The sequence below is a fragment of the Achroia grisella genome, unplaced genomic scaffold (assembly GCF_030625045.1).
Source record: "Achroia grisella isolate CSIRO2021 unplaced genomic scaffold, CSIRO_AGI_Agris_v1 utg874, whole genome shotgun sequence".
Taxonomy (NCBI): Eukaryota; Metazoa; Arthropoda; class Insecta; order Lepidoptera; family Pyralidae; genus Achroia; species Achroia grisella.
Genome location: NW_026713051.1, coordinates 5,731,036 through 5,742,653, shown reverse-complemented (window position 1 = coordinate 5,742,653; position 11,618 = coordinate 5,731,036). Strand labels below are relative to the sequence as shown.

The 11,618-nt window shown below is 33.3% G+C and overlaps 1 protein-coding gene across 2 annotated transcripts; it reads right to left on the bottom strand.

Annotated features, from left to right (window-relative positions):
- Positions 1 to 96: 96 nt before the first annotated feature.
- LOC131852971 (glycine cleavage system H protein, mitochondrial-like) lies at positions 97 to 8,742 on the bottom strand. Of its 2 annotated transcripts, none has more exons than XM_059203731.1 (5): positions 8,648 to 8,742; positions 6,680 to 6,797; positions 3,499 to 3,578; positions 2,128 to 2,256; positions 97 to 1,566 (listed from the first exon to the last, which is right to left on the bottom strand). In XM_059203731.1, exons 2-5 carry the CDS (start codon positions 6,783 to 6,785, stop codon positions 1,405 to 1,407), a joined length of 477 nt encoding a protein of 158 aa, XP_059059714.1. In that variant the 5' UTR covers positions 6,786 to 6,797; positions 8,648 to 8,742; the 3' UTR covers positions 97 to 1,404. The 2 variants fall into 2 exon arrangements, with proteins under 2 accessions (XP_059059714.1, XP_059059713.1); XM_059203730.1 differs by lacking the exon at positions 8,648 to 8,742 and adding an exon at positions 7,127 to 7,266.
- Between the last annotated feature and the right edge of the window lie 2,876 nt (positions 8,743 to 11,618).

The following is an 11,618-nucleotide window of genomic DNA, read 5'->3' as shown; positions in this document are numbered from 1 at the left end:
AGTAATATTGTATTTCGTTCCATATTTGTTTTTTAAATTAAAGTAGCAGTATTAAGTAATATTACAATGAAAGAAGTAGAATAAAATATAATAAAAATGAATAGAGAAAAAAAAAGAAAATGCGTGTACGCATAAACATATTATATGCCCGTGTCTAAGTTGCAGCATTGAATAGCAATAAATTGCTGCAGATTTGTCGCACTTTAGTGCTGTTTTTCACTACAAACCTAGGCAAAAGAAACACAATAATAAGTTAGATTTCTTAAACGTGTACATACAATAACCTAAATTTATCAGATTGAGACTATACAAGTGTGTTGTCATTAAATTTACACAGAATTCTAATTTTGGTGTTCAGTTGAGATTGGGTATTAATAAAATAATATATTCGTTTGAAAATATTTTTTTTATTGGGACAACATTAATATTAAATATAAAATCGTTATATATATTTATAGTACATTATAATATACATTATCAATAATTACCCTGTTTTAAATGTTTGAATTTAGAACAATTACGATATCACGTATACATCAAATACATTATATTACAACTATGCAGTGATTTATGACATTAGCGCTGATAACAATTGATATATTAAGAACAACTAAATATTAATTAATACACTATATTCTAGTAACAAAATTCTCCGTCCATTGTCTAATGAGAAATATTGAGTAATTTGTTAGCACTGCAACTTTAACATGAAGGAAACAAGATCAAATTATAAAATTTTGCTATTACCAATTTTACTGAAGATACTATAAGTATATATACTAAAGATAACCTACAATCTTGCTCATCAATAGATTCTAGATTAATCATCTTAGTGCTACATGCTTTCTCTCAGAATCCAGGCCAATAGATGCTTGGAGTACTCGAAAATTTATTGTGCTACCGAAAACCAAAATACGGGTACTGCATTGCGCTTCACGGAGTTTTACGGAGCTACAGTTACCGCCACGATCGAAGTTTGCATACAACCGATTATACTTGTACTGTGCTTCGAGGAAGCCACCAAATCACCAATACCTAACACTAAAAGCTTTAAATATGTTAAACGGTTGAATAATTTAACTGACTTGTTAATAAAAATTAAGAACTGCTTTAAAACGCAATTCCTTTTAGTATGTTATAAAATCTCTAAAAAGGACGAAAAAGTTCAACGACCAAAATAGAATAATTAAATATTTGACACCGTCATAATTAATAGGGTTATAATTTCTTAGGATTATTTTGTTTAGAGTCACAGATATTAAAATTTTAATTGAATGTAATCTCGTGATATTAATGCAGTTCGTAAAATTATTGTAGATTGATTTACTAAATTACGAGTTTGCTCCAAATATCTATTTAAGAGAATAAACGTGGACTGAAACTTATATGAAATATCTCCTGCCGTCAATGCGATTCTTCCAAGTATTTGTCATAGGTTGCCTTATCCATTAACAGCTTCAGTTCTTCCGGCTTGGACAACTTGACGCGGAACAACCAGCCCTCTTCATAGCACGATTTGTTGATTAGCGCAGGCGTAGACTCGACTGCGTCGTTCTTTTCCGTTACCTATGTACAAATTAATGAAATTAAGTAAGCGAAATGAGAGAAGATAAAAAGGCGTGACTTGTTTGAATACAAATGACTAATAAAATACAAATGAACTAGTTTACGAGTTAACAAGAAATGGCTAATTTGTATGCGGTCAAAGTAGTATCGAGAGTATACCAGCGAAATCACTCTACAATCTTCTGGCCTGTGTAGAACTGCAGTAAGTTCTATAATAGAACGTGTAACTAAGGCAGCGCTAGTAGGTTTTGACCTAACTTGACTGGAAAGGGAGAGAAAAACAAGCGATGAAGTTGAGAGTTGACGTACGTCAAAGGGGCCCCTAAACCTACACCCGTGTAATAAATCCCGAGAACTGCTCGGAGTTACCTTCTCTGCCACAGGTTGGACCCGCATGGTGAATGCTAAGAAGTTTGCCTAACGAACCTCGTTTTTACCCCAGATAATAGGGAATTGACGTAGATTCTAGAGGCAGATGTATCTATAGTATATGACTTCGAAGTTACCTTATAATAAAGATTAAAAGTTCTTATTAATATAGCAAAGAAGAATTCAACTAACTGTGCCAGAAACCGGTGTGTATATTTCGCTGGCTGCCTTCACACTCTCCAAAGCGCCTGTCTCTTCCCCAGCAGATATCTCCCTGCCAACATCAGGTAGTTGCGCGTAGACCACTTCGCCCAAGGCATCCTGTAACCCGATCATGTAGTTTCATTGCTAGCACGAGGCTCTCGAGGAGGCTGAATTTGCCCATTATTTAAACATACTATGATGGTCGGTCGGATGGACGGTCGTTTAATGGTTTAGTACACTGCTTTACTAGCGATGATCGCGGGCTCGGTTCTTGTATGATACATTTCTATTGATATAATTCTGGTATTGGTGTGGGTATTTTTTAAGTATATTAACAATTCATATAGCCCGATCTCTATATGAATTGTCCGGCGATTGTTATGATCACTACTGTGCTCCAGCTGAAAACGACGACGATTGCATGCACGATTAGTGCAATCTAGCTCTTATACTCGCAACAAACTATATTCTTAATGTCCATTTTATAATATAAAATGGATATTAAGTTTTTTATTTTGGTTTTTTATATAATTGGAATGACAAATAAGCTGACATGCAACCTGATAATAAGTGATAACTATCGGCCAGTATCGTGGATATCACATCATCAAATGCCAACGGTGATACCACTCATGCGTTTAGAGACTATCAGAATAAAGTCATTAAAATAAGGACGAAATATTGCAAATGAGCAGGCTTATGTATGACCTCTCTCGTATCTAACTCAAACAGGATAGCCAGTAAAATCTAAACCACACCAGATTGTTTAACAATAATTTCTTTTGATAAACTTTGTCGTTTAAAATAATGATTAGCCTACACAAAATAGTGATACGCGATAATTTTAATTGCGTTCTCTAATGCTTACCTCAGTCTTTGAATAAAATATCCTTACATTTAACTATTTTCATATAGCTTTGAGGACTGTTATACCTACCTTAATAGCGGTCTAACATGGTATCTAAATTTTCTCATTAATAATATACGTGAAAAATTGTACATTATCATTAGACAATGATGGTTGAACATTTTGAAGAGTAATAAAATAAAATATTCAAAGTAATATTGAAATTGATCATACCACTTAAGATCATAATAATAATCATAGAAAATCTTGAATACAAATGGTCAACTGTAGGAGATATCAAGCCTGAGACCGTCGGAAGTAAGGCGGCGTCCTAAACCGATAGACGACCTAGGCTCTTATTAACGCAAACTTATTAGTATTGACCAAATTGGAACTTTTAACTCTTACTTACTCCCTTACTTTTTTAGGTCACAACCTCAAAAGTTTGTGTACATCTTGAAAGTATCAAATTCGATCCTGTAATTATATGAAAATAATGCAGACAGACTTACCTGTGCGTAACTTGATATGCCGACTGTACCAATGTTGTCGCTCACAGAAACCCACTCGTGTTTCTTCGTGTAGAACCGATCTGAAATGCAATGATATATTGCCATTAATTTGATAATTTTTAAGGACAAATAAATATTTACCAACTAAATTGGGCAGCCGACCTGGACGGTAGGTACAATGGTATATAACGTTGACGTGCATATTACGAATCTGGGGAGCGGATTCTTATTAGAGAGCCAATTTAATTTCTTCTTCATTTTAATTTCTTTGTACGAGATTATGTATCTTTTTGTTTATGTTTTAGGTTGCAAACATAACACGAAATCAATACAGCAGCAGTACGTGCAATCCGAAAATTACATTCGCCTTTAGTAAACACTTGTTTAATTGCATGATATTCAATCACGTGTTACAAATTCGCAGAGCTAGATTCAGAACGAACCTAGGCATTAAACCGATCTTATATATAACATAAGATGTTTCCAGTACTTTATCTGCTACTACGTAGCTTGTAATAAGACTATTCCGTGGTTGTTCTTCTTATAAATTCGCAGCGCCTACTATATGCAGTGGTGTAAAAATATCACAAAATTATATTAATATCATTCGCAAAGCTCTTGTAGTTAAATAGGTAGTGCTAGTTGCTCCCTGTGGCTTTGTAATTGTATTCGTGATAATAATAGTTCAAGACATTTATTTGTAAACAATAGAATGGAATAGATTAGAAAAAGCTTTATTGAAATTAAATTTAAGCACTTTTACATAAATATACTTATTTTTGGAATCTACCGCTCATTCGGAAAGCTGTGTCATAACAAGAAGAACGAACAAGAGCCTTGCGTATTGCTCTTTTATAATAGATAATATTCGTAAATTTACATTTTTAAATTGAAATGTGCATGTATTGTGTATGATACACTAATTCATTAGAGTCAAAATATTAATACTCAATCAACTACTTAAGTAACTATACAAGACTAAATCAGTCGTAGTAATTAGTGCAGATCAATTCCTACTGGTAGTAGGTTTGTCTGGAAGAGAGTGTTAAAGCGATTTTAGATACCACCTTCAAGATGTACAATTTCAGATGTAAATTTTGAATGCTTCATATTTCAGTGTTTAGTGTGTTATCTGGTGCCACTATTCACAATTTTTGTAGGTATTAGTGGTAGTATACCAGTTGTGCATTTTCGTGACAGTACAGTAATGATAGCATATTAACTACACAGTACGAATTAATACATTATTGAAGTTTATCGTTGTTTATAACTTGTATAGAGTTTAATTGGGTAGAGGTCACTCGCTCTACATAGCATTGCTACGTATCCATAAAATATCATTATCTTTCGTAACTTGAATTGCTATGTGATATAATTATTGTAGAAATAGATTAATTCTTCCAGAAACAATGTAATAGTCATATTTGTATAGTACTTCATAAAAATAAGAAAAGTTGTAAACGAGAAAAACTCATTTTATTTTACAATACAATTTATTTATATAATAATAACAATTTATAAATAGACAACATAGTATGAACATTATTCCAGAGTGACATAACATATACCTCTGTATATTATGTACTACCCAGTCCGGCTTCGCACAGGTGTACATGTATTATACATATAAACCTTCCTCTTGAATCACTCTATTTTAAAAAACCGCTTCAAATCGGTTGCGTAGTTTTAAAAATTTAAGCATACATAGGGACAGATAGCGACATCGACTTTGGATATACTATGTAATAATGATAATGATTGACCACAAAGTACTACACATAACTAAAATTTTTGTATTTCAAATAGAGTTTTAGTCAGTTATCCCCTTTTTAAATCACGGAAATTTTATACGGGTTTCGTTCCCAATTTTATTTTCTGAAGACTTTATTGTGCTATTTATAGTAACAATAATAAAAATAAAATTCTTAATTTTATTTTTATACCACGTAGGTGGCATAACTAATATAGTAACAATATGTCTTTCTTTTTGGTCATAGTTTTAATATTACTTGTCAAAGTTAATCTTCTACATCTTTAACTGTCTGTTTTGAATACGAAATAACATTAAATAATAATAAAATATTTGTCGCCGTGATTACTTAAGTCTGTTGTCTTTAATTAACAATGAACACAAGTTGCCCTTAGCTGATAACACAAGTCGCGACCAGTTAGCTTATTTTATAATTAATCACAGTGCTATTGTCATTGATAATGTATACACAGCATCAGAACACTGTTGAGCAACGTGTCTACTGAAGCGACATAAAACTAAATTGTAACTATGTATTCTAACTATTATAATACAGTTAGCTATAGCTGGCCTTTACAGCATCACCGAACAATAGGGATGAGTGTATATACTGTAGATGGTACTCCAGCGTACGGAAGAACTTATGGCACGGCTAAAGTGATAAGGTGGGAGGAAAGTGATAAATAACTCCTGTCTAACAGATACGATTTCAGTCTGAGGGAACTGCTAGGTCCACGTTTGAATTTAGACTATGTATATGAAACTAATATCAGTACAATATATGAGGTTGTAAGGGGTAATTTATGGATTTACAAACCGATTTAAAAAACGTTTTACCAATAGAGATCCATGGTATTTGTGAGTGTAATGGTCCATATAACGTCACGCTATGATTAATACGAACCGCCTGCAATGAAAAATGTTCTAACAATGGGGGAAATTTGACGCAGACGAAATTGCACGTGTCAACTAGTTATATAATACTGTTACCAATTCTCAATTGTAATACATCTGTATTAGAACTGCTGATTTATTATTTCATTTTAGTAAATATGATTAAACCAAATTATTATTTTAATTATAATTAATATATATAAATATATGGTTCCAATTCCGTATACAATTTCATTGAATATAATGAGAACTGAATTTTTGTCGGTTCTTCTAGGCTTTCCTATCCAATTTCAAATTTACTGTAGATTTAACTTATCATAACCGTCTTTAATTAGAGCGACATGGGTATAAAAAGATGATTTTTTGTTTAATATGATTCGATTAAAATAAATGAATTCGTGATCTTCTATGAACCAAGTGAAGTTCTATGGTTATTAACTGCGAAAAACATTCCGAACTGACAAGGAATTTAAATATATTAAAAGTCTGTAATAGACTAAAAAAAATAAAGTAACGATTTTGAAGGTCTTGACCTACCTTTGGCATCTGAAGCTGTGCTGTACATCGCTTGCCGGCAGCACTGTACCCTAAGACCGCTCCGACTCATTCTCGTAGCTACACGTACTATACCACTGAGTACCATGGTTATATATGTCTGCAATTGAATGGACACATTTTTTGATTTAAAACTTATGTTAGATAATAAAATGGGTAATGAGCTAAAAATCCAGTTGACTAATGGACGTATATCACAATGGTATAAGTATAACGCATCAATATACAATATTAATATAGGACAATTCACATAGCGCCATCTAGTCACAAACTGTGCAGAATTTATATCATGGACATTGAACAATTTATAGACATATTTAAATATTATTTTTTTGTAAGTAAATAAGTATATACAAGAGAATTAGAAAACAACCAGTTCAATACAAACAATCACACTCGTAATCATAAATACAAATGTATATTACATACCATATATTTATTCGAACCCGCAACCAACGGAAGTATTACGGTTTGCTGAACTACTAAATAACTGAAGTGGTTAAATTACGCAATACAAGTCAGTACGTCTTCTTGTTGAAAGACAAGACAAAAGATGAAATGATTGTTTACGTTACATCCGTGTAGCTATCGTAAAGCACCGATACAAAACAAGTGCATTGCATGCAACTTTCGCGTATCTTGCTTGGTAACTTTATCATTAATTATATTAAACATAAAATTGACCTGTCTTATGCCGTCACTATACAGTCGCTTTTTTTTAGATTAGTACACACCCTAACGGTGTACGCTGGCGGGGCACCAGTGGAGGATGATAAGATGAGCATGAGGTAACATCAGTTAGGCCATCGTGGCAATTTTAGCAGGAATCTATCACAATGGTTTCCAGGAGGAACCGCGTAGAGTTCAACCTGATATGGTAAATTGATAGCTAGTAATCCACATTGCTAACAGTTCCCCCAGCTCAGTCGGTTGTCGTTTAGACCAACGAGGAGGGACGTAGCAACCAAACATGAGAACCGGTATACTTACATCGCAATATAAATGCCAGGAGGAAGGGTATTGTTAGCAATGTGGATTGTTGACCCTGTTGCTAGCAATGAATCATATCTAGTTGGCACACGGTTCGCCCTGGGAAATAACATAATAAATTCCTGCTGAAGTTGTCACAATGTGTTAACTGACCTGACCTCATGTTCACCTTATCATCCTCCACTGGTGCCAGCGTAAATCGTTAGCGCAGACGGACGTAGCACTCCATTATCATCAAAAACTATATACATAAGTCTCATAACCTGGCGACTAACCGACCGTGTATCAGTGGCCTTATATATAAGAAAAGATAAGCAAGAATACTAATAATATTGTGTTAGACTAAAAATCAATAGTACGTTAGTAAAATATATATTGATATATAGTTGTTTAGTTAACACTATCAATAATAAAATTGCTTCGTCAAAATATACAGTTTCTAGCGTAGATTTAAGTCTAATATGACTGATAGTTATCCCTATTAGTTACTATTTAAGATTATTAGAGACGAAATCATGAGCATGAGCGTATGAGTGTATATTTCTTGAAATTAAATATAAATAGGTATAGAGTATACTGATATCGCCTTGAGTAGTCAGGAGGATTCTTAACTATCTGCATCGTGGTTCAATTAACACTTAAAATCCTTTGAATGTAACGTTGCAGTAACTAAAGCTACAGCCGTCTCACATTTACTTTAAACAGTCACAAAGTCAGTCACAATTATAAATAGTCATACAATAACTACACAATTCAAAACAAAAGTTGCATGTCAGCGTAGAAAGCCACACTACTACGACGCTCTATTTAAAAGTCTCATAGTATCTTTATATTGTAGAGTTAAAATTGCCAATAATTAAATATCTTCAAAAATAAATCTGTTAGCAGACATAATTAATGCATTATTAAACGAAGAATTCGCAAATGTGTCGTTTAAAAATATACACATAATATACTTGCCTAATCTGTGTGCTGGGATGAGTTCTAATAGAGCACGTGTGCAGGTCCGCGCAGACGGTCTCGTAGTGTGGCGCATGCATGGTCACCACGCGGCTGACACTTATCACCAATTACTAATGACGAAACGGTCTTCGTATGTAAACAAGCATTGACAATACATCCCAAGTTTGTGCTGGAAATTAAAAAGTATTTTAACGTATAATTTACGTTATAACTGACTAACCGAACTGACTAATCCCACATTTTTGTTAATTATATAGGTATTTAAAAAAACGTGACTGGCATAAAATTTTGGTTCTATTGGTGTTTCCTTTATTGGACAGTCATGAACAAAAGTTGCAAGTCAGAGTAGAAAGCCACAGTGCTACGACGCTCTATTTAAAAGTCTCATTGTATCTTTATATTGTAGAGTTAAAATTGCTAATAATTAAATATCTTCAAAAATAAATCAATTAGCAGACATAATTAATGCATTATTAAACGAAGAATTCGCAAATGTGTCGTTTAAAATATACACATAACACATACTTGACATTCTCCACATTTTGTTAGTTATATAGGTATTTGAAAAAAAATTTTTGGTTTTAGTGATGTTTCCTTTACTGGACAGTCATGAATATGTAAATTGAAACAAAATTTTGTAAATGTTTGTACTAACAAACGTTTACAATGGCTGGAAAACTAGTTCCAGCCGTTTAAAATACTACTATTTCTGTATCATAGGTTCGATTCTACACACGGTGTAAATATTTTTACTGCTGAGTATAAGTATTACAAATTAATTAAATATACTATATTATTTTTCCGGTACCCACAACACAACATCTGCTTAGGTTAAGACAATATGAGGCTGTGTGAATTATCCATGGTTATTATTATTATTTAACTAAAAAAAGTTAGAGAAATTATAATCACTATACAATTTCTCTATTTAAACATTTGCCATTACTTTGTTTATATCAACGCATTGTATTATTTTGCAGAAATATTTATATCGTAACTTACTTTCCTTTTTAAAGATGTCCTTTCACCACCTTGTGTGGTGATGTGACAGGCTATATATATCCTGTCATATATCGATGTGACAGTATCATTTTTTTTCATGTACCAAACACATGTCAAATAAGCAGACGGATCACCTCACGTAAATGATAACAGTCGTCTATATACATGATAGCACTGCGGACATCACGTTATCATGTCTCGCACGTGATTCCGGTCTTGCGTTACCATTCCCGAGGACTAAAATGTCATGCTTGTTATTCTATAATTTCACCACCTTATCTCAATTCAACCGAAATATAGCTTACAAAGCAACCTGTTTGGCACCTGAAATAGGTAAGACTCAAGTACCCACGCAGACGTCGATTTAATGTCTACCTCAAAGTTTTTTTATGTAAGTCATCTTCGCTTAATACTGGTAGAGCTCACTGTATCATGGGAAACAAATGTACTTAAAGATCATGCAATAAAAACAAATAAACATTAAGAACTACTAAACGAATTAACTAATAATAGGTTTATGGTTAATTTATAGGCGATCGAAGTGGGAGCGACACGTATTATAGCGCAATCTCTCTACCATATTTTAAAATATATTGGCATGTCTAGAACTATAGTGGATACTATACTAGAATGTGTATCTAAAGTTACAAGAGAAATATTTGGTTGGGTGTGAAACAGGAACGGTGAAGGTGAGTCTTAATGGCCCTTAAACCTACACCAGGGTCACAAGTCCTGGGAACTGCTCGGAGTTTCTATTTCTCTCTTGCGGCTTGTTAAATTCATGGAATTCTAAGAAGTTCGTCTCAAATATTAAGTAAATATTCATACATCGGATGGGACAGCTCTTGCTTTTCTCACTCGCGGATATGGTGTCTCAATAATAACTGTATAGTTACAGTCTGCACTGATATTGTCCCAACGAATGGAATAATTAACTGTTATTGTTTACCGTTGCTTGATAGCTTATCTATAAAACAGTAGCCGCTGGGGGTCGGCTGGCGGCTGACGTAACGTTAGCGACCACATCAAGTAGTAATCAGATAGCTGTGCCACAATCTGACAGCTCAACATATTGTTTACTTAGTAGGTCAAAGTTAATACATATTTTTTTATGTTACTGGAATGACAAACAAGTTGATAGTACGTCGCGACCGAGGACTAACACAACTCGGAGAACTCATCTCTGTATAAAACTTATTTCCTGCAATAACTTCTTAAACTAGATGAAATTGTGCCCGTAGGAGAATGAAACAACAACATCGTTTCAGATCAAACTTGTCAGTTTTTCTTTTGTTTGTTTTAATATTACACGTAACTGAAAAAGTCGATTTTCTATAAAAAGAAGTACCTATCCTAGCCCATTCGTATGAATAATCAAGAACAATATAGAAATATCAAAATTATTGAGTAAGTGCAAGATATTGAAATTATAATAATCTTTCGTAATAACGAAACAACATTTATATTTACAGTAACAATAGAGTTTGAGCCAAGTAGGGCATAACTTGAATATTGATGGCAAAATTTCGTTTGAAAATGTTTCTGTCGCGCTTGCTTGAGGGAAGATGACGACGACCCAAGGTCTCTGAATGGAGATAAAATGAATACTGAAGAATACCTGCACCGTAATTTTATTTCATATAAAACGGTTTAAGGTTTGTTCATAAAAATAGAAATGCAAGTGTTAATATTTAGTATGAGTAGTACAGAGACTTGTATTAACGTCACAGCATCATCATACAGCTATGACGTGTTCGTCATCCTACTGCGACTGCGCGCCGTGCAATATTATGCATCTGTGGCCCATTATTTTTACTACAAAAACTACTTCAGCAGACATACTAATTTTAATGTACTCCCAATCCTTGTTATATATTATTGTATATAACTATATATATATATATTCTATACCGAATATAATTACGTACTTACATTGGAAGTTATTTAAAATATTGATATTGAGAGC

What these genes read in the sequence shown, in the direction of transcription:
- LOC131852971 (XM_059203730.1), bottom strand. An exon ending in CACAGCTTCAGATGCCAAAG is followed by an intron (nt 3,579 to 6,679) that starts GTAGGTCAAGAC and finishes ATTGCATTTCAG; the next exon opens with ATCGGTTCTACACGAAGAAA. An exon ending in ACACACCGGTTTCTGGCACA is followed by an intron (nt 1,567 to 2,127) that starts GTTAGTTGAATT and finishes ATTTGTACATAG; the next exon opens with GTAACGGAAAAGAACGACGC.